General features: G+C 41.3%; 1 protein-coding gene across 3 annotated transcripts in view; it reads left to right on the top strand.

Moving 5' to 3' along the window:
* LOC311065358 (ecto-NOX disulfide-thiol exchanger 2-like) overlaps positions 1-24,007 on the top strand; it is a 237,206-nt gene that overhangs the window by 105,126 nt on the left and 108,073 nt on the right. For all 3 annotated transcript variants that reach the window (XM_084085669.1, XM_084085668.1, XM_084085670.1), the window contains one exon: positions 11,851-11,997. In XM_084085669.1, coding sequence (XP_083941795.1) covers positions 11,851-11,997 — 147 coding nt within the window. The remainder of the gene's footprint in view (positions 1-11,850; positions 11,998-24,007) is intronic.

The following is a 24,007-nucleotide window of genomic DNA, read 5'->3' as shown; positions in this document are numbered from 1 at the left end:
TTGTAGATCGGCTATTTTTGCTACTTTTGAATTGGAATCCAGATTTTTTTTTTGTTGCTATTTTTCAATTGGAATCCTGAAGTAGTATTTTAATGTTTATATTTCCAATGCATTTAGTTATACTTATGTTAACTTTATGAACTTAAATACAAATACATTGGACATAAAAAAAACAATAATATTGTAATACTAGTCATTAAGCTACTAATATAGACTGGAGTAATTAAAGGGTGTCATGTTTGGAATTATAACAGCTGAAATCTGTTGTTAAAATCTGCTGAAATCTGTTAACCTGTGGGCCGCATTAAGTGAAGGTGGGGGCCGCATGTGGCCCCGGGCCGCCAGTTGCCCATGTACTGTATGTATTAAAGGATACACATACTCATCTACACCCTCCCACATGAGCAACTGTAGAGGTCAGGAGAAACGCATGACACATGATGGAATTTGCATAATGACTGGAATTGGGAGAAAAAGGGGAAAGACATGAAAAGAAACCCTTTTTTAGACTATAAGTCATTCGATGAACACACGTTGAAAGCATAGCTGTTTAATTGCTGAGAAAACGTGCATTGGAGCTGTCATCCACAGCCTTTTTATTATATCTTCATCTGTCTTTGCTATAAATACTCAGAAAGTGAAAAGCTAAGCTAACAACCATGAGAATAACGTGTCTGGCGTGCTTTACCCTCCATATAGCTAAGCTGGCTGCTCAGACACCCTGTTTACTCATCTGCTATAAGGGCATTCATCACCAAACAGTCAGCTATAGTCTTCTTTAACTAACGTGGTGCTAATGCTCTGGGGTCTGGAGGTTGATGATGGACAGTGAGTCCAGGCTATGAATAGAGCCACGTCTCTCATTGTCTGACTCTCTGCAACAGGTTCAAAATGCCGCGGCCAGGCTCTGGACGAGTACTACTAGGAAGAGAAGCCGTCCGTGGCTGCCAGTGTGGTTTAAAAAATTGACGTAGTCAATTTTAAGATTCTCCCGAACGTTTACAACAGAGGTTCTCAAACGTTTTCATGTCAAATGTTTAGTTCCAGGAACCCCCCTGAAGCAAAGATGTGAGTTACTGTACAAATGTTCGCTTAAAAAATATATATATATTCAAAGGTTTGCACATTATTTTCAAGATTTTTCAAAAATAGTAGGCTATGAGCTTGTAGATCTGCTATTTTTGAATAGCCAAAGTATAAGGTTAAAGTGGTTAAAACATTAACACATTTTGCTGGGGAACCCCCCTAAGGACCCCTGGGGGTCTCCGGACCCCACTTTGAGAACCAATACTGTAATAATGTAGTGATTTAAGATACCTCCTGGTCTGCACAGCACTTTGGTCAAAGAGAGAGTTGTTTTTAAATGTGCTTTGTAAATACACGTTGACTTGACTCTCTGCAGGAGCTTTTCCAGCAATGCCTCATGGAATTCTCGTGACAAGGTCTCAGCTGTAACCTTTCAGGTGACAGGAGGCTAATTCTGGAACCCGGGGCTCTGACTGCCAACTGTCAGCATGCTGCAGGACCAAGTCATTTACACTTGACCCTGACCCCTAGCAGCTGGCCTGGAATTATTTATTGATCTCGCATTGGTCTTAGTGTTTACAATGAATTTCTGTGGTGTAAAGTAACTAAGTGCATTTAATCAAGTACTGTACTTAACTACACTTTTGAGGATTTTTTGTTTTACTGGAGTACATCTCAGAGGCAATTGTTTTACTTTTACTCCACTATTATTTGACAGCTTTAGTTACCAGTTACTTTGCAGATTTAGATTATTAATACAAAACATACATTAACCACTTCAGCCCTATATACATTTCGGCCATTTGAAAATAGCAGATCTACAAGCTCACAATGCGTCGCGATGCGACGCATTGTGAGCTTGTAGATCTGCTATTTTCAGGTGACATGTACTGTAGCTTGAAGCATGTGCATACCTGCGTTGGAGTATTTTTCAGGCTTTGCATTTGTTCTGAAGTCTCTGCATTATTCCTGTTCCATCAAAAGGTTTCCAGGAAACCCCAATCAGTTACTCACAATGAGCTCAGGGAAACACTCACAATTTAATCACCAGGGCGGCCATTCAGAATGTTGTCTATGTTGATGCTTGCCTTAACCCATTCAGTCCCGGGACGCATCTGTCAAAGATTTCTTTGACTATTAAAAAGATATACAAGCTTACAATGCTCATAGCACTGAGTGCCGTGCTATGAGCTTGTATATCTGCTATTTTTTTTAAATAGTGAACATTTGTGCAAATCTTTGAATATATACTTTTGTAACTCAAATCTCTGCTTCTCTCTGCTTCCCTGGAACAAAACATTTTACAAATGTGCGCTTTAAAAGAAATATATATTTAAATATAAAGATCTACAAGCTCATAGCGAGGCACTGAGTGCCGCGCTATGAGCTTGTAGATCTGCTATTTTTTAATAGCCAAAGAAACCTAAGTATGACACGAGATGCGTTCCCCCGGATTGAACCGGTTAAACGTTTGTTAAACCGTTTCTTCTAGATGTTTTTCTTTTAGTTAAGATCCATCTCTTCTCTCTTCATGAAATAAAGGGCCTTCATGACAGACAGACTGGAGTGTGAGCTGCATGTTCACACAGGCAGAGAACAGCCTCCTTGAGGTAGTGGCTGGTTCCTCTCATCAGAACCTGATGTGCTTCATGCAGTCTTCTTCAGTTTAGACAAAGAGAGAGGCAGGGAGGGAGAGACGGGGCAGAACATTATAATAACGTTTTATAGTAGCTTTTAGTCGGTCTATTCTGCTAACAATCATTTTGTTTTTTCCACAAGCACATTTCCATATTTCCATGACAATGAGATGTCAGTCAGTCATCAGGGTGTTGTGATGCAGAGAGAGAAGCTGGATAATAAACAACAACACAGTTCTAAACAGAAGACAAAAACCACCACAGAAACCCTAGATAAGAGCGTTTCACTAAAACTCACACAGGAAATAAATGAAGCCCTAGATGAGTCAGATTTGTTACGACTTTACTCAGGGGGGGTTTGAGGGTTCTATTCTCTGCCACTTAGTCTCAAAAGATCCACTGACGGTGTTTTCTCTCTCTCTCTCTCTCTCTCTCTCTCTCTCTCTCTCTCTCTCTCTCATCATCCATCTGTCTGGGTTTTTGTGACGGTTTCCTCCAGATGACTGTCTGTAATTTAAAATGGAGAATGCCTCCATTACGCTGCCTTTGTTCAACCCGACTGTGGTCTATAAACATTACAGTACTTAACACGGCCATTCAAGTCAAAAATGATCCACACTTTTGGGTGGAAACCAGTGAGATGAGGAGAAGAATAGCATCATTAACTCAAAATAAAAAGGAGGCATGAACAGACTGAACGTCATCTGAATGGTTCCTCTGCCTGCCCTACAGGTTAGTTTGGCTTGTATTTCGTAGACATTTGCTGCCTAAAGCTAACAGCCTAGGAAATAAGGAGGAATATCCTAAAAGGTGTACAGTACCAACTCCCCATGCTAATACATGATACCACACTGCTGCACAATGAAACGGAAAGACAGAACTGGGTTGGCTAAAGGTGACGGAACCCAGCATCCATTTCTTTGGATGTGTTGTGGATACATTATGTGTTTTAGAACTGACACAGTGCTGTGCCCCAGCTCACTATGCTAAATAATACAGCAAGGAAACAAAGCACCCAGAAGCACAGTCTATGAATCCATGAGGTCAGAGTATCATTCAGTTTGAATTGGCTCTGGACTGTTTCATCACTCATAACAGAAGAAGAAACTGCTTCCTCTGCTTCTTGCTGTTCATGGTGTCAAATAATGCAGTCTGTTATATTGAGCCATAATGGTTATGTGTGTGCATTTGCATGCAGTCAGTGGTGTAAAGTAACTAAGTACATTTACTCAAGTACTGTACTTAAGTACAATTTTGAGATACTTTTACTTTACTGGAGCATTTCCAATTGTCAATACTTCTACTTCTACTCCCTGACATCTCGGAGGCAAATATTGTACTCTTACTCCACTACAATTATTTGAAAACTTTTGTTACTAGTTACTTTGCAGCTATAGATTATTATATTATGAAACACACATTAACCACTTAAGCCCGGTTTTATGCATAGGCTATTTGAAAATAGCCGATCTGCAAGCTCACAACGCATCGCAACGTGTTGTGAGCTTGTAGATCTGCTATTTTCAAACATCTTAGTATTTTTCTTTTGGTACTTTAAGTATATTGTGATACCAATACTTTTGTGCTTTTACTCAAGTAACATTTTGAACACAGGCCTTTTTTACTTGTAACAGTATTTTTTCACTGTGGTATTGCTACTTTACGCGTACTACTGTGTGTGTGTGTGTGTGTGTGTGTGTGTGTGTGTGTGTGTGTGTGTGTGTGTGTGTGTGTGTGTGTGTGTGTGTGTGTGTGTGTGTGTGTGTGTGTGTGTGTGTGTGTGTGTGTGTGTGCGTGCGTGCGTGCGTGCGTGCGTGCGTGTGCGGCGCGCGCGCGCGCGCGTGCGTGCGTGCTTACGTGCGCACGATTACATGTGTGTCTGAGCGTGCAGTTGAGCGTTTAGCTCCATGTCTCTGTCAGGTCGTTGCCCTGTCGGTCTGTCTTTCAGGCAACTGGTGTCTGATGGATGCCATGTTTGACTTTCACCATCTGGACAGAAGTAGGGGGGAGGGGGGGGTCATCGGTGAATATCACTCTCCTGAGGGGAGAAGAGGGGGGAGGAATAAGTACTAGGAACTTTGGGTTATAAGCATGGCAGCGGGGAAGAGAGGGGAAGGAAAATAAAACTGCTGAATTCAGGCCCTTACATTAAGGCTAAGTGGAGGAGAGGATGTCGTAAATTAAATAGGCCATGGGAAGTCTACATAGAAGATGCATTAACCCTTTCAATACGGGAACGCATACTATGTCATTTTTAGACACTCGGTGCCGCGCTATGAGCTTGTATATCTGCTATTTTTGAATAGCCAAAGAAATCAAAAAAATGACACACAGATACGTTCCCGGTCTTAATGGGTTAACAATAGGTTCCATTACTGGCATAGTGAGAAAAAGAACAAAGAGAGGACCATCAGAGTAGATCTCTATATACCCACCAAGTCATTAAAACACCATCTTACATAAAACCTGTTCTAATGTAGCTGTGGTGTGGAGTCCACTTGAGAATGTGTACTGTAACATTGAATATGACAACCTGTACTATCAGTAAGACAAGTCGATAACACTCTCACTCACACAGCTAAACTATGTTAGCTACAAAGCACGACATTAGAGCTCTCAGCAGAATGGAAGAGAGAGGCCGTAAAAATGACTTCCTTGCTTCTGGCGCCGAAGGGGCCAGCCGTCTAGAACATTTTTTTAGGTATTTTATCTCTGTACTTCCCAACAGGGTTGGTCTGTATGTCTGTTATGTCCTCACAAGAGTTAGACCATCTGTATGTCCCCACAAAAGCAGACCAATCACAGCACAGCTCCTGCTGCCACATGCATACCAGTGTTGCCATGTGTGCTTATTATAAGCGACTTTGGGATTGTTTGTCTGTAAAGTCACTTGTAAATATTGGTGGTTTGCTTGTTTTTGGGCTTGTTTCCTAATGTTGTGGACATTTTCAAGTCAAGTACCCACAAATTAATATGATTTTGTCCGCAGACCCCCATCTGAAATAAATCTTAATCTAAACAAACATTTTATGCAATAATGTTTCTTCAGAGTGCTACATTATTGGAAAAATATGAGGCTATGTTTATTTGTTTACCTACTGTAGTCCTAGTGGCTTGCCACCTCCCAGGGTCCCATATAGAGCAAGAGATCAATGAAAACAAACTTAAAAACTGCTCTGCTTGAGCTCAATAAGCATTGACTGGGACCCAGAGACCTGTTGCAACACAGAGCCTAGTCACATAAGTCATTAAACACGTCACAGCGCCAATGGGCCAATGAAAGCTGTTGATGTAAGACAGAAACAGAGAGCCGATGACAGCTTCACCATGTCTGAGAAGAATATCAGCCTACATTCAGTTCACAATCTGGATCACAGGATGGAAATGAGCATGATGACAATTAATCATCCACTTTAACAATATCTAGCTTTGGCCAAGTGCCGATTTGGTGCCAACAGCCGTGTCCTTTTGACAGCACAGTTACCTCTTTAAACCATTAAGACTGGGAACTAGTGATGTGCGCGTTGGGTTTTTTCATGACCCGCCCCGCCACGGAACCCAACCCGCCTCAACCCGCCCCTCGAACCCATATATAAATCTATGGCCCAACCTGCCCCGCGACCCGCGGTGGGAAAAAAATGATAATCATCATCATAATAGCTCAGATGTATACAGTAGCACAACATTGTCATGGGCTAAATATACAAGCTCATAGCGCGGCACCGAATGCCGTGCTACGAGCTTGTAGATCTGCTGTTTGTTTTGGGGAAAAAAACATGAACATTTGAGCAAATCTTGTTTTTTAAACATTTTTAACTCGTGTGTGTGTGTGTGTGTGTGTGTGTGTGTGTGTGTGTGTGTGTGTGTGTGTGTGTGTGTGTGTGTGTGTGTGTGTGTGTGTGTGTGTGTGTGTGTGTGTGTGTGTGTGTGTGTGTGTGTGTGTGTGTGTGTGTGTGACTGTGTGCGTGTGTGTGTGTGTGTATATTCAAAGATTTGCACACATTTTCACAATTATTTTTCTCCAAAAAATAGCAGATCTACAAGCTCATAGACGCGCTATGAGCTTGTAGATCTGCTATTTTTGAATAGCCACAGAAATCTAAAATGACACAGGCGCGTTCCCAGTCTTAATAATGGATTAATTCAACAACTTGTCATCTCCTGGGCTTGGTGTGTGACACTGGCGTAGGCACAGACACTCTGTGGGATGACTCTGGAGATCCACAGCAAACTAGACCATGTCAAACTGTCTGAACCAATCCCTGTTGTTACTGAGCAAACCCATCCCACACCAAAACGGGTAGATTTATTTTCTCCATCTGTCCCATTTATTTCCATTGTCTTAAAGGGATAGTGCACGCCCAAAATGACTTGTTTTTACTATCGATTACACACCCCTTGGAGACTTAAATTCATGGATTTTTTTTTTGTTTTTGTCACATTCCTAAACCAATAATTTCATGACCATTAGCATCTTTCCGCCGGTCATCAAATTATTGGCTTAGGAATGCGACGACAAAAACACAAAAATCCTCCATGAATTCAAGGCTTCATGGGGTGTGTAGCCTAATTGACAGAAAATACGTTTTTTTGGGGGGTGAACTATCCCTTTAAATGATTCTAGCATCTCAAGAACACTTGAGCAGCACTCACACAGCTATTGATGGATGTAATTAGCCGTCATGGGGATGTAACCTTGGACATTTTTGGTCTCTATTATCTGCCAAAATGTCTATCTGGCGGGCCTATCTAAGCGACTGAGCAAATGTGCCACCGACCGTGCTTGTAGCAATTTGCTGCCATGTTCCGGTTGCCCTTTCCTTCAAGCCCTGCATAGTGAATAGACCGTGAGGATAATACGTGCGCGTGCACAGCGTGCACAGCGTTGTTAAGTGGTCGGGTGGCATCGTGGTAGTGGACCATTAATAATTAAGACCGGGAAACGCATCATTTTTAGATTTCTTTGGCTATTCAGAAATATCAGATCTACAAGCTCATAGCTTGAGCTTGTAGATCTGATATTTTTTTTTGAAAAATCGTGGAAGATTTGTGCAAATCTTTGAATATAAATATTTTTTAAAAGTGAACTAAAATCTTTGCTTCTGGGGATTCTACAAATGTCTTCTAAATCAGTTTTTTGAAAAAAACGTATGTTGCTATGTCAGTGGTTCTCAAACTTTTTCATGTCAAGGACCACCAAAATTATTTGTATTTGGCCGCGGAACCCCACCTCAAAATATGTTGTTTCAGGGACCCCCAGAAGCACAGATCGGAATTTTCACGATTTTTCAAAAATAGCAGATCTACAAGCTCATAGCGCGGCACTCGGTGCCGTGCTATGAGCTTGTAGATCTGCTATTTTTGAATAGCCCGAAGATATCTAAAATGATACAGTATGCGTTCCCGGTCTAAATGGGTTAATCTGGCCTGGCCATGAAAAACACAAGTACATGTAGATTTAGATTAGCCTTAACGTTCATTCAGCTGAATAAGACAACAGGAGCCAGACGGCAACACACACACAATATGAACACTTCAGCAGTGATGGAAGAAGTACTCTAATTTTTTTGCCCTATTGTAAAAACAAGTCCGTTACAAGTACAAGTTCGGTATTTAACATTTACTTGAGTAAAAGTACAAAAGTATTGGCATCAAAATGTACTTAAGTACCAAAAGTACCAACGTACTAATTCGGCAGAAGGTCCCATTTCACAAGTTTTCAAATGAATAAAATGTATAAAAGTCCTTTGAAAATAGCAGATCTACAAGCTTGCAAACGCGTCGCTGTGCAGCACGTTGTGAGCTTGTAGATCTGCTATTTTCAAATTGCTAAAAGTATATACTGTAGGTCTGAAGCCTCTTTTGTAATAGTAATAAAAATCTTCAAAGTAACTAGTAACTTAAGTTTTCAAATAATTGTAGTGGAGTAAAAGTACAATATTTTCAATCAGTAAAAATGATTGAGAATTAGAAGTACTCCACTCTCTAGTAAAGTAAAGAATACCTCAAAATTGTACTTAAGTACAGTACTTGAGTAAATGTACTTACTTTTCACCACTGCAGTTATCAGTTATCAGTACATTTGCCGCTCTTTGACTTTTCTGCTCCGTTACCGATAGAGAACTCTGTGTTCCCAAAGGTCTCTCTACCGCCTCGCACGTTCAGCTGTGTGGATTCGTCCCATCAAACGCTCTAAACGCTCGGACAATTTCCTATATCAGACGTGAGGCTATGGATAAAAAAAAAAGCTATTAAGGGAAGGTAAACCTATCTATCCACGAAAACCCTTAACCCATTAAGACCGGGAACGCATCTGTGTGCCATTTTTAGATTTCTTTGGCTATTCAAAAAAAAGCAGATATACAAGCTCATAGCGCGGCACCGAGTGCCGCGCTATGAGCTTGTAGGTCTGCTATTTTTTTGAAAAATCGTGACAAATTTGTGTAAATCTTTAAATATATATTTTCCAAAGCGAACATTTTGAACTCAAATGTCTTCTAAATCCTAACAGTTTTTGGTTGCTACCTATGATGTCAGTGGTTCTCAAACTGTTTCATGTCAAGGACCCCCAGAATTATATGTATTCGGCCGCGGACCCCCATCTCAAAATATGTTTTTTTCAGGGACCCCCCCCAGAAGCACAGATTTGAGTATCAAAAATAGCTCTGAGCTTGTATATCTGCTATTTTTAATAGCCAAAGTATAACATAATGGTTAAAGTGGTTACTCAGATGCGTTCCCGGTCTTAAAGGGTTAAAGCACAACAGAGGGCAGATATGTGGACAAGCTCCAATTCATAAAAAAAAAAAACACACAAAAAACCAAGACCCTTGCTTTTGAATCTTCTAAAAAAAGAATCAACTAGAAAATGCCCGGAGACATTTTCAATAGATAAAAATGAAAAATAAAAACCCCTGTGCCACAGGAAATTGCACAAACTGAAAAGAACACAGTTAATACCAAATTGCTTGGAGCAGGCTTCAGATGTTCCGCCCTATATGGCTCACGGACGAAACACAAACTAAAAACATCCACTCATGTGCAAGTGAGCACACGGACCAATTTTATTTCACAAGGTCATGAGCTGCCAGTTTGCCTTCCCCACTGAATTAATGCCATAACAATTTGAAATGTGAAAAACTGTTTAAATTCAGAAATCCCAAAGCATGATGCCAGGGATTGCACCACTCAAAATGGCAAAGCATTATGCTGAATTCACAGTATTCCGCTTCCGCTTTCTGAGAAAGCAGCAGGGTTCCATATGTTGCCAGTGTACATTTCGACATTGCAGTATTGATACTTTTACTTTGTCAAACATTTGAGTACTCTTTCCACCACTGTGTCAGAGGCACAGAAGAAAAATAGAAATCATACTGTGGGCTTTTTCTGCTCAGAGCTGAGGGACAGACTGTTCTTTTCTTTTTTACTGTAGCAGAGCTTGACTTCTATGTAAGTACAGTCCTCCATAGGTCATAGGTTGGGTATTCGTAGTGCACCCCCCCCCCCCCCCCCCCATCTCCCCATCCAGTTATTACACTGGCCCAGGGCGCTGTCCTGAGAGAGAAGAAAGAGAACAAAACAGAAAAACATTGGACAAGACAAAGAAGAACTAGGACAACAAGATCTCAGTCACACTGTCTGTCAGTCACAACGGGAGGGAGTAGAAATTAAACACACACACACACACACACACACACACACACACACACACACACACACACACACACACACACACACACACACACATTTGAAATATTTATGTATGTCCACATAAACAGAAGTACAAGAATTCCGTGTACAAAGGACGTAAACACTGCCAGTGCTGTCAGATAATGGGAAAACAGCCAGTTACACAAAGTGCATATTATTTGACTTGAAAGGCCAGCCATTGCTGCTCGGTCAGGGGGTTCACCAGCTCGGGAAAACTCTGTGGATGCTAGCTCCACACCCAACGGGGGGTCCGGCGTCGGGCCGGGGGGTAGCCACTGTTGTTGGTTAACTCTCCCACTTTGAAGTGCTTGTTTATAAGCAACTCTGATTGCCGAAACCAGGCACATTGTCCAAACGATTACATTAACGACGGTAGTTACGACGGGTGTGTTTGTTAAGTTGCTATAAAAACAACATTAGCTGTAGTAGTTTAAAAATGTTGTGTGTGTGTAATTTAAAAATGGTGTGTGTGCGCGTGCAAGTCACTGTGTATAATCCATTCTCATTCTGTAAGATTGTTTCAGGGATCAGCAATTCAGCATAGACATCTTGCAGCAGGGAAATTGATCTGTACTGTATCGTCATTCGTCAGTGTCTCTGTCAACCATTTCTGGTCTCCTCCATGTCTCCTGGTTCTCCTCTGCATGAGGAGGACCTTCATAGACCTTGCAGGATTTTTTTTGTAAAACTTTCTTTCGTCCTCGTAAGATAATTAGTCCATTAAGACCTGTGGCCGATTCTACAAAGGTCTTCTAAAACGGTTTTCTGAAAAACCTATGTTGCTATACTGTATCAGTGGTTCTCAAAGTCTTTCATGTCAAGGGTCCCCAAAATTATATGTATTTGGCCGCCGACCTCAATCTCAAAATATTGTTCCAGGGACCCCCAGAAGCAAAGACTTGAGTATAATTTTTTTTTTTTTTATATTTGCAAAAATGATCACGATTTTTCAAAAATAGCTGATCTACGAGCTTGTAGATCTGCTATTTTTGAATAGCCAAAGTATAAAATGACACAGAGGCTTTTCCCTGAAGCTGCATTGGTCAGGGAGTGGGAGTGTGTGTGTGTGTGTGTGTGTGTGTGTGTGTGTGTGTGTGTGTGTGTGTGTGTGTGTGTGTGTGTGTGTGTGTGTGTGTGTGTGTGTGTGTGTGTGTGTGTGTGTGTGTGTGTGTGTGTGTGTGTGTGTGTGTGTGTGTGTGTGTGTGTGTATACAATTAAAAAAATGAACTACATTTTGACGTCATTCAGAACTTCTGACATTTTTTCCGGAAGCCTCTGCAACCCCCAGATGTCCAGATTGTCCCAACTAGTTCGGAAAAGCCTGACCGAAATGTTTCCCTTTGGTCCCTTGAGCTGTTAGTCAACCAAACAATATTATGTCTCACATCATCTAACATGTCTCTCTGGACCGTATAGCTGTCCCACAAAATCTTTAACAAGTCTCTCTGTGTTGTATTTCTCTCTCTCTGTCTACCAGGACTCAACTCTCTGGCCTTTGACCCATCGACCAACAACGAGCCCCTCCAGTTCAGCGGCTCCAGCGGCCCACTGGTGACAGAGTGTCCTACTCTGGAGAACGCTGCCGACAACAGCAAGAAGAGGAAGAGAGCCAGCCTGCCTCAAGGTACTGACAACAACAACAACAACCTCTTTGATGTTTCTATTTATATTTTATGTTTTGGAATGTCTGGAGACTCCCGTACCAGGACAGGCTTCAGACCCGCCTCCTGCAGTACACTTTGGCTCACATCTGAACCCATTTCTATCTGGCGTTAGGGACCCGTTGTGATTGTATGCCCTTTGCTGGCATCGACCCCAGACAGGGTTCGCACCAAGGGCCCAGCATCTGCCTTTGAAATTGAGTCTATATAGGAAGTGAGAGCTCATATGAATGGCCTGTAATTTCGCTGTTTCCCCCCTGCTGGTGTCCGAAAGAATTTCTCTCCATTCAAGTGGTTGGGTTTTTGCCGAACTTTAGACTTGATTTTATTACCTTAATAAACATTGTCATAAATATTATATGCTTCCAGTCGCTAGTTTACAATCTTCTTTCAATCACCATGATATGAGTTTTGGTAAATTATGGTCCCATTTATTTTAAAATCGATGATGAAGTAGGGTATGCTGTAGGAGGGGCGTGGCTACCTTGTGATGATTCGATTGACAAGCTACACAACCAATAGCATTAATTTCCGGTTGCTTAGGATATGACGCGATATAGAAGGATGGCGGATTTGAAATTGCTGAAAAATAGGCTTCATTTTCGGTCTGTGGAGTCTATGGGCGTAACTTTATCCATTTATTTTTTACAGTCTATGGTTCGCACCCACGACCTTCCTCATAAAAGGCGTATGCTCTAACCACTTCACTTGGGCGGTTGTTTGAACGGTAGAATCACTGCAGTGCCCTCCTGTGTATAAGTTGTGTCAACTTGACACTGTCGACTTAACCCTTTAAGATCTGATATGTCTTAAAAATGTTTTCTAAATCCTTTTCTAAAAAAATTTTTAAAAAAAATGTAGTTTCAAGATTTTTCAAAAATAGCAGATCTACAAGCTCATAGCGCGTCACTCGGTGCCGCGCTATGAGCTTGTAGATCTGCTATTTTTGAATAGCCAAAGAAATCTAAAGTGACACTGATGCGTTCCAGGTCTTAATGGGTTAACTCATCAGTCGTGTTTATATTCAAACATCAAGCAGGTTTTTAATGTTGCAAATTTACATATGCAAATAGATGGACGGAGTGCTGCTATAACAAACGCACGCGTCAGCAATAAAAGCGATTATTATTGATGAAGGGTAGCAGATAAAACTGGCTACTTAATTCGGCCTGAAGTGTTTGCTTCAACAACAACACACTTTTACACTTCAATTTATATTTACTAAGGACTTTTTAATAAAAGTGTTCCAATTATATCCAGCATTTGCTTATGATGTGGTAGTTTCATATAAAAACTCTTAAAACATTATTACTGACATGGGAGCTGTTTAATAATCCTATGTTGTTTGGAGTTAATGAGTGTTGTTTTTGAGTAGCTTGCTGTGGTTGTCTGCAGTGTTGCCAGGTCTGCTTATTATAAGTGACTTTGGGCTTGTTATTCAGTGAAGTCGCTTGTAAACATTGGTAGTTGCGGGTTGCGTTTTTTTGCGCTTCTAAAGTGTAGTTGCTTATTTGGGCTTGTTTCCAACGTTTTTAATTATTATATAATCCAGCGGTTGTCAAATATTTTCCATGTCAAGGACCCCCAAATTAATGTGTATTTGTCCCTAACCCCCATCTGAAAATGTTTTGTGCAAGGGAGCACCGTACCAGATTTGTGTTGTTAGAATGTTTCAAAAATCTTCCAAATATTCCACATTTATTTTTGAAAATAGCAGATCTACAAGCTCACAACTCGTCGTGATGTGAGCTTGTAGATTGGCTATTTTCAAATAGCCGATTCGAAAATGCTCATGTGGCCTATTATAGTAGTCACTTCTTTTGGCCTTGTTTTCATAGACCTGGTTGCTTATTTCTCTCGCCAAAATATGGCAACGCTGGTTGTGTGGACTGTTTGGAGGTCAGGCTGTTATAGAGCCAGGAAGCTGCTTAGTCTCTCTGAATGTTTCCATGACAACAACACCTGTCAGTCTTTGTTCACACATTCTTTCAATTTCCTCCATCACAGACTTAAGAGATTAATGTGTTTAGAAGTGTGTGTGTGTGTGTGTGTGTGTGTGTGTGTGTGTGTGTGTGTGTGTGTGTGTGTGTGTGTGTGTGTGTGTGTGTGTGGGTGGGTGGGTGGGTGGGTGGGTGGGTGGGTGGGTGGGTGTTTGTTTGTTTGTCAGAGAGCATGTCATCACTAAACCCCCCAATTAACTTAATTCGATGTGATTGAGCAGTGGTGCGTCTGTTAACGATGTGTTTAATTAAAGAAGACGTCTAATTAATTGCATTATGAGCGGCAGAAAGAAAATCGCCCTTAAGACACGGAGTTGTTGCTCCATGTTTTCTTCAGTCTGAGTAATGGTAATTGGTCTGAATTAATACTCTGTGTGCTAACAAAGGCCTTGTTTTACCATTAATCTTAATTGATATGGACAAGCCATAGCGTGCGATTGTTTCCATGGAGTGGGATTATGCATTGTGAGCGATGTGTAAAAAGTCAAGTCATTTGTGTAACATGATGTACTTGAGTCGCATCAATTTATTATGTTATTTCAAATTGATAGATTGGAATGATGCACACAATTATCATCCAGTCGATATTCATCCCAGTGATGTATGAGTCACCTTAAGAAGTTTATTAATGGTACGTGTAGAGTTTTTAGCAGTGGGAATCAACAAGGTACCTCATGATTCTTTGGCCACGTTTTCGATAAGATCACGATTCTTTCGATATGTCGCGATTCTGTGATTTATTGCAATTCTTATACTTTATAACATACTTTATGTTATATATTTTTTTTTACTTGTGTTGAATACCATGACAAGTTTAAGTCCAGATTACATCTGAAGTAACATCTACAACCACAGCTCCTGAAGCTCAGAGCAGGGTCTGATGTATGCATGGGCAACTGGCGGACCGGGGCCACGTGCGGCCCCCACCTTCACTTAATGCGGCCCGCAGGCTAATATCGGAAAACTGGTATATTATTGATTTCAGCTGCTGCAATTCCAAACATGCAAACATGACCCGCTTTAATTACTTCAGTCTATCTATATTAGTAGCTTAAGGACTGGTATTACAATTCTAGTGTCTTTTTTTATGTCCAATGTATTTGTATTTAAGTTCATTAACGTTAACATAAGTATAACTAAATGCATTTGAAATTAGATTAAAATGTTGCTTTTCAGGATTCCAATTCAAAAACGGCAAGAAAAGAAAACAGGATTCCAATTCAAAAATAGCAAAAATAGCCGATCTACAAGTTCAAAACGCGTCGCACTGCGACGCGTTTTGAACTTGTAGATCGGCTATTTTTGTACTTTTGTGTTACATAGAATGGCGAAGTACATTAATTTACGACTGCCCCGACACTATATGCAATGTGGCCCCCTGGAGTGAGTGTGGAAACATAGTGGCCCTCTCCATCATCAAAGTTGCCCACCTCCTGTTCTGATGTGTTGTGTGTCTGTTGGTTGGTGGTTTGTCTCCAGTCTCAGTCAGGTCAGGTCCTCCAGCTCTCTGAGGACTCTTGATGGAGCACCAACTCATTAGCACACATGTGGATGTAGCCTCGTTAAGGAGCCATAATGGATACATTTGTCTTGTTTGGGTTGACATTACTCTCTGTAATCCATCACACACAGCAGGCACACAAAATGTCATGCACGCATACACACACACACACACACACACACACACACACACACACACACACACACACACACACACACACACACACACCCGCCACACACTTCCTCTCAAATAACTTTTATGAACTTGTTTATTTAGGAATTGTATGAAGAACTCAAAAAACACCCATAGTTTGTCATTTTTATTTGAAATAAAAGTTGTTTTATTAGAAACTAGACCATACCCGTCCGGGTGATATGAGCACCCAAAGGATGTGTAGTTTGGGTTATGTGCTGCTGTGCACAGACAGTATATCAGGGATGGAAAGTGACTTTGTACTTGGTACCTGCAACACCTCCAACACACCACCGCGGAGCCACAGAGGACACACACACAAATAGCCGCTCATAAACAGTTCCAACAGACACGCGGCCGTCGCACGCGCGCAACCCGTCACGAACACACACACAACACACACACACACACGCCGACCTGTCGATAACACACACACACACACACACACACACACATCGACCCATCGCGAACACACACACACATGGGCGCCGATATTTGTCAGCTCTATTGGGTGCGCTACCTGGCACTCACGTGTGTGGTGAGTGCCCGAAAATCTTCGGTTTCTGGGTGGATATTTTACTTTTTTAGTTTTTTTTTGTAACTTTAATTTGGTTTAATTACCTGCTAGGTGAAGACAAAGCCTGGAGCCAGCAACACATAAACAAATGGGAGCGCGCTACGAGTACGAGCGTGCGGCTGCGCGCTGCGAGTATGAGCGCGCGGCTGCGCGCCCCCCTCGCCCAGTGGGTGCTCGTCCTTTCGCCTGGGTGCTTTAGCCCGGGAGGCACCCGCAGTATCGGTGCCCTTGGACACACACACACACACACACTCACACACGGCCAGTGTAGTCCCTGCCCAGTCCGTGGCCAGCAGTAGTAAACTGAGCACATGTGCAGTACAGTACGGTATTGTTGGGCAGCAGTCATCCCATAGCTTGCCGGGCTGTAACCATGGCGATGGAATCTCCGGCATCATAAACACGCTAATAAACAGCTTATATTTTAGGAAAGTTAAAAAACGGGCGACCTTATTTGGTGCATAATATGCTAATGGTCAATGGCCGTGTGCAAAATGCAGATCAATTGCTCCGGCCATTGAGGAGAACCGGGAAGGACAGAGAACAGACAGATCCTGTCCACATGAGGTTTGGTCAGTGGTGTAAAGTAACTAAGTACATGTACTCAAGTACTGTACTTAAGTACACTTTTGAGGAATTTTTACTTGGGTGTTTTCAATTTTCAATACTTTTACTTCTACTCCACTACATATCAGAGACTTTTACTCCACTACTATTATTTGAAAACTTTAGTTACTTTGCAGATATAAATTATTACATTATAAAACATACATTAGCCACTTTAGCCCTATTTTATACCTAGGCTCCTAATAAAGTTGTTTTTAAGCTGTTTTGTAAAGCGACTTTGGGTACCAGAAAAGCGCTATATAAGTCCGATGTATTATTATTATTATTATTATTAGGCTATTTGAAAATAGCAGATCTACAAGCTCACAACGCGTCGCATCGCGACGCGTTGTGAGCTTGTAGATCTGCTATTTTCAAACATTTTAGTACTTTTACTTTTGGTACTTTAAGTACATTTTGATACCAATACTTTTGTACTTTTACTCAAGTACATTTTGAATTCCTGACTTTCACTTGTAACAGAGTGCTTCTACATTGCAGTATTGATACTTTTACTTAAGTAAAACATTTGAGTACTTTTTCCACCACTGTTTATATGTAGGATGTGTGGGATTGCTTACTCACAACATGCTGTTGACAAATTGTTTACTGGCAGTGATGCCAAGACCCCTTCTAAGACAGTAAACTCTTCATTAAGCCACCGCCCAGTAACCGGTTGGTGTAAACACTAGACTTATACACATTACAGTTCAGTCAGCATTTCTATTTGATCTGTAGTCTGTAACTGTAAGGAATTAAATAACGTTCATTTGAAAACATGCCCACTCATCAGCCATACAGTTTACTGCTGTGTTCGCTTGTTGTTGTGACTCATGTAGTTTGGCTTTAGAAGAAACAGTATTCTGAGCATTATGCTGCTCTGACCTCTGCCTGGTAAAAAATCCTTCAATATTCTAACATGTTTGTTTAACCCATTAAGATCTGGGACGCATCTGTGTCACTTTTTGATTTGAGCTAAAAAAGCATTATTTTACACTTTGGCTATTCAAAAATAGCACATATACAAGCTCATAGCGCGGTGCCGCGCTATGAGCTTGTAGATCTGCTATTTTTGAAAAATCGTGAAAATGTGTGCAAATCTTTGAATATATATTGTTTTAAAGCGAACATTTTTAACTAAAATCTTTGCTTCTGGGGGGTCCCTGGAACAAAATATTTTGAGATGGGGGTCGGCGGCCAGATACATATCATTTTGTGGGTCCTTGACATGAAAAAGTTTGATAACCACTGATATAGAAACATACGTTTTTTTCAGAATACTGTTGGGATTTAGAAGAAATTCTAAATTCTAAAAAATTTAGAAGAATTTGTAGAATCGGCTTCAGGTCTTAAAGGGTTAAATGTGTTTCCTATAAAGTCTGACAGATGAGCCACTGCACACTTTGCAATGGCTGCCGTCTCTCTATTTGTGTGCGTGCGCGCGCACACAAGTGCGCATTTGTGTGTCATTGTGTGTCTTTTTAAACAGACGATAAGCAGTGCCTTAGGGCACTCTGCATGCTGCATGGATTTTTCTGATAGTGCTTTCATCAATTTTACAGCACAGCCCAAAATGGCTTCATCATAGCCCTGTTGTATTTAACCAGAGGGAACCTGAAGAGAATGCTCTGTTAAAGTGCTGTTATTTTGTGATTTGGGTTTTCCTTTTGTATGCCCCAATTTGTTAGAAATTGCATGGAATGGTGGTCTTTGTGGGTTGGGAGTTTTATTGAGATCTTGATCCACCTGCACCCAATGCATCCTGCACCCTCTGCTGTCCAGCATATTGTAAATCGATTCATAATAATTCACTGTAACAATATTTGTCAGTCAGACCTGAGGCCGATGGAAGAAATTTAAAAAATAAATAAAAAAATACATATATATATTCAAAGATTTGCAAAAAAAAATCACGCTTTAACAAAAATAGCAGATCTACAAGCTCATAGCGCGGCACTCGGTGCCGCGCTATGAGCTTGTAGATCTGCTATTTTTGAATAGCCTAAAGAAATCTAAAAATGACACAGATGCGTTCCCGGTCTTAATGGGTTAATAATGTAGGATAGGATCATGGTACTTGTATGGCTGTTATCTTATGGCCAGCGTTAATCTATTAAAATCTCTAATGTAAAAGAAAATCTGGAGGCCTAGTCTCTACAGGCATCATAGTGAAGCATGAAACACATTTTATGTATGGAAGTACTGTTTGCCAATAAGTCTTTGGCAATACTCTACACACAGAAGCAAATAAATTCACTTTTTCATCATTTTTCTTATTGCAAAATAGCTCTTTGAAGCAGTGAAACCTGGCCTTCAGCTGAATTGGTTCCAAGCACCCTTGTAACAAGGCCTTGACACTGGCATGAACACATTTCTGTGCCTGGAAGTCCCTCGCTCACAGTCATGCGTTTTAATGTCTGTATACATTTACATGTGTCAACAGAGGCCAGTTCAGAGCTGCAGTCCTCATGAATGACACAATCGTTTCTGTCACCCATCTGATCTCGTATGCATTAACATTGAGTGAGAGCTAGCAGAGGATTGCTGCTTGAATAGAACTCTGCTGTGAGGGCTGCGTGGTACGATTGTCGCCCAGCCCATCTCTATGTGTTGACACTGATGAATGGGTGCAGTGTTGTAGCACAATGTACCTCCAATGTGTGGAAACACACTTGTGTAACCCAGCAGCAATACAAAGCTCATCAGCTGGCAGAAGCACTTTGGACATGGTATATAGGGAACCTTTCCAATAGACTGTGTCAGTTCTTCTCAGTCATGTCAATACAGTAGATGAAAGATGACAACAAAAATGACAAGGAAAAAAGTGTTCCCTCTCATACTGTTGTTAAATGCCCTTACACATAAAATAACCACTGCAATAGGACAGAGCAGTGGTTTAAAGTAACTAAGTACATTTACTCAAGTACTGTACTTAAGTACGATTTTGAGGTACTGTTACTTTACTGGAGTCTTTCCAATGGACCCTTCGCTAAGCCCCACCCCAAAAGCGATTGTCCAATGCTAGCTTAGCAACCGTTGTTAAGCTGGCATATGGTCTGGCAATTGCTTCCGTCACCTGTCATAGCTGTCAATGTTATTTCGCCCGCACGCACACACACACACACACACAGTCATTTGCAACATAATAGCAAGAATAGGAATACCACGATAACGCAATGTTATGACTATGAACCAGCAACAGATTCCACCTACCCAGAAAACGTTTGGAGGGTGCTTTTCCCAAGCTGAAATCTGCACTTAAAGGGATATTTCACTTTCACTTGTCAGAAGTTGTCACATGTCAATAACTAACATCAGTATGTCATGAAATGCAATGATTCTGAACATTATGGTCTGCTCTAACGTCTATGAGCACAGTGGCCTCTAGATGAGAGAGGACAACATCATCTCCTCAATATAAAGTCCCTGAGAAGTGCAAGGGGCATTGAGATGGTCGTTCACTGTGTCAGTGGACAACACAATGATCCACTGTGGACGGACAGGAATACTAGCAGTGAGCCAGTGAGTTATGGTCTGGTGGTGCTCTGTAGCTGCTAAAGCTTTCAGAAGGGGTGATGGGTGCTGCTGGCACCACCTGGACACTGAACTGTGGATGTGTAACGCCCGGGATTTCGAACCCAGGTCTCCTGTGTGGAAAGCCAACATCCTAACCACTAAGCCAAAGGGTATTCCCCGTGGCTCAGGGGAGATATTAGACTTTCAGGCCATCAGGCTGAGGTTGTGAGCCACTCTGCTACACATGCACTATACCTCCTTTATCCTTGGAGACAAGAGATTAGGACTTGAAATAGGAAAGATGATGGGAGATGCAAAATAAGACCCAAATGAAACAAACGGTTAAAAAGAGAGATGGATAAAGAAACACTGGAGTGAGAAAGAGGAGCCTTAAGTGTCTTCCTGTGGCTTCCTGCTTGACTAATGCGTCTGAACACTGTTCCGGTCAATGTTATTACATCAAACTTCAGGATTTAATCACTCTAATCATTTGGTGCTGATTTCAGATTAAGTCCATTACCCCCCCCCCCCCCCCCCTTGCCCCCCGAGGGGCAAGTCGGCTCTCGGTTTACAAGCGGGCGTGTTTAACCCGTTAAGACCGGGAACGCATATACTGTGTCATTTTAGATGTTTAGCAATAACCATTATGTTATACTTTGGGCTAATTAATAATAGCAGATCAACAAGCTTGTAGATCTGCTATTATTGAAAATTCTTGAACATTTGTGTTGAATACATATATATGTTTAAACAAAATGTTTGACTCAAATCTTTGCTTCTGGCGGGGGGGTCCTTCAAACAACATATTTTGACGGGGATCGGCGGCCAAAAACATATCATTTTGGGGGGTCCTTGACAAGAAAAAGTTTGAGAACCACTGATATAGCAACAATACAGTTTTCAGAAAAATTAAGACATTTGTTGAAACATCTTGACCAAGGATTTGCACACATTTTCAAGATTTTTCAAAAATAGCAGATCTACAAGCTCATAGCCGCGCTATGAGCTTGTAGATCTGCTATTTTTGAATTGCCCAAAGAAATCCCAAAATGACACACGGATGCGTTCTCGGTCTTAATGGGTTAAAAGACTATTAAACAAAACCACTGTGTTGGTATACAAACATCAACACGCTAGAATATTACCCCGCAGTCCAACAATACAATATATATGAACCGACACTTCAAAGAGACACGACGGCTTGTTCTCACTGTAGATCTGCTACAATCTGACGAGGGTGGAAAAAACTGCCGCCGGATCAGCAAGTTATCTCTGAAACTCATTGCTTGAACAGGCCATTGGTTTACTACATGTCTTAATTTGAAATAGCTGTTTGGGACAAATCAACATTTCCTGTAATCAGACTCCACACATGGGTTCTCCGTTAAAGCCAAATTAACGAGGTCATCACTTATCATATTGATGCCAATGTAGACATCCCATGTTGAGTGTCACTAATATCGATTTCTACATGATTCTTCTTTATGTCCCAATATATTTAGCTGTAATCTGTGACAAACAGTGATCTGTTTCCAACTGATTCAACGGAAACTGGAGGTGTTGATGTCAAAGCAAGTGAAGAAGGGAGTGTCTTGTCAGCATACGATATACTGCTCTACCATCTTTTTATTAATAATACAATTCAGAAACAATGTTTCGCCCCTGTGTACAATTTACAATTTAGGCATTTAGCAGACGCTCTTAATCCAGAGCGATTTTCAGTAAACAAGGGAAACATCAAATGCATGTAGGGCTTAAAGTTGCACTTCACACACGTCCAAACTTGGTCAGAATCAACATGTAGACCCTGACTTAAACATTAAATTGTAAATGAATTGCAATGTAAATATTGTAACCGAGTTTTGCCAATGCATACACTGTTACACTGCAGGCAGCGATAGAAAAGGGTTGTGTTCTGTGCAAACTTTAATAGAATAATGACAGCCGTGCGTGTGTGTCTGAATATTACATACAATGTATGCATGCACATGTGACACACATGCACATGCATACACATCTCAGTTCATGTGGCAGTCCTGTGTGAAGATAAACTTCCAAGGTGATGGTACTGTTCTTATAAAAAAAAGCGGTAGAAACAGTAAAGTCGCAGCCGAGGCCAAGACTTTCATTAAAGAAAGAGAAAAATGTAAAAGAAACGTTTTAGACGGCACGGCTGCCTTCTCCAGGATAAGGTCATCCACACGCTGTCATCCTCTGCACTCCCCACCCACACATGACAGTGAGATCCTCTCTTACAGTGAGTGAGTGAGAGAGAGAGGAAGATAAGAGAATGAAAGCAGGAGAGAAAACACAACATTCTCAATCTGGAGGAGGTCAAGTCATGGTTAGCGAAAGGGAGGAGTGATGATAATATTCAACCGCAGTGCACAAAACCTCTGTTCTTCTTCTATGTCAAGGAGATAACAGAGGGAAAGAGAAAGACCGGTGTGGAGAAGAAGGCATGTTGGTATTTGAATCCAATCCATCAGCCTCCACCCCTAAAACCACTTGACAAAGCCTCTGCGGGGCCATTTTGAGTTTGTCTTGGTAGGTAGGTGCTGGCAGAGAGCTGAAGATAAATGCCCTCTGATGCTGCAGAGGCCGGTGCCCTTTTACAAAGAGCCTCCCGGCACTAAAAAGTTTAATCAAGAAAAGATATTTCCTGATCATTAGTCACCTGTACCAGAGGGAGCATGGGCTACAGATGGGTGGCAGTGAGGAGATCCATCAACTGAATGATGAGGCAAACTGCATTCAATCTGTAATTACCCCCTGGATTTGCTCGCCGTTACTTGTTATTATGTTACTTGCACTAATGTACATAATGTGTATTTCAGTATGAGTCTATCTTACTGCACATTCTATAAATCAGATAATAAATAAATACGCATTCCCCTTCTGCTGCTAGCGAGGTTTTACTCAAGCCTGCCTTTCTTACCGACCTGTACTATTGCCAACTGTATTATGTATTTATTTACTTTTCTCATTTTATTACATCCAGCATTATCACTATTATTATCTTCTTGTTATATTGTATTGCTGTTAGCGCAGTCTTGCGGAACATGCCAAGCAGGGAAAGAACATTATGCCAATAAAGAAAGACATCAGGTTACCATGAATGTGTGTGAATGGATGCCCATGGGCATCGCCTCATTTACAATTGCCCCCCCCCCCCCCCCCCCCTATGATTTTTCAGATCCCATTCCAATTGGCTATGACTGCCGTCCAAAATGTGCGGGCCCTGGGTAGACGGAGACCTGTGCTCCGAGGAGGCAAACTTTAATTTCTTTTCAGAGTTATCATCAGATTCAGCATTTTACATAATGTGGTCGAGGCTTTACATGAACACACTTTTCTAGTGTTGAGTCTCTATTTAATCCATTTTAACAACCTAGGGACTAGTGTTGAGTCTCTATTTAATCCATTTTAACAACCTAGGGACAAACAGCTGTATACTTAAAGCGTGCAGTCATTCTCTGCAATCATCGTTAATTAACTTTACTGCGAGAGAACAGCCTCTTTAAAAAAAATAATCCCCAAAGGATACAAACATCATCTTTATTCTTTAACCCTTTAAGACC

This window comes from Gymnoscopelus microlampas, assembly GCF_963454915.1.
Source record: "Gymnoscopelus microlampas genome assembly, chromosome: 18".
NCBI classification, from domain to species: domain Eukaryota; kingdom Metazoa; phylum Chordata; class Actinopteri; order Myctophiformes; family Myctophidae; genus Gymnoscopelus; species Gymnoscopelus microlampas.
Note: the sequence above shows the minus strand (reverse complement) of the source record. Positions and strands in the feature narration are given on the sequence as shown.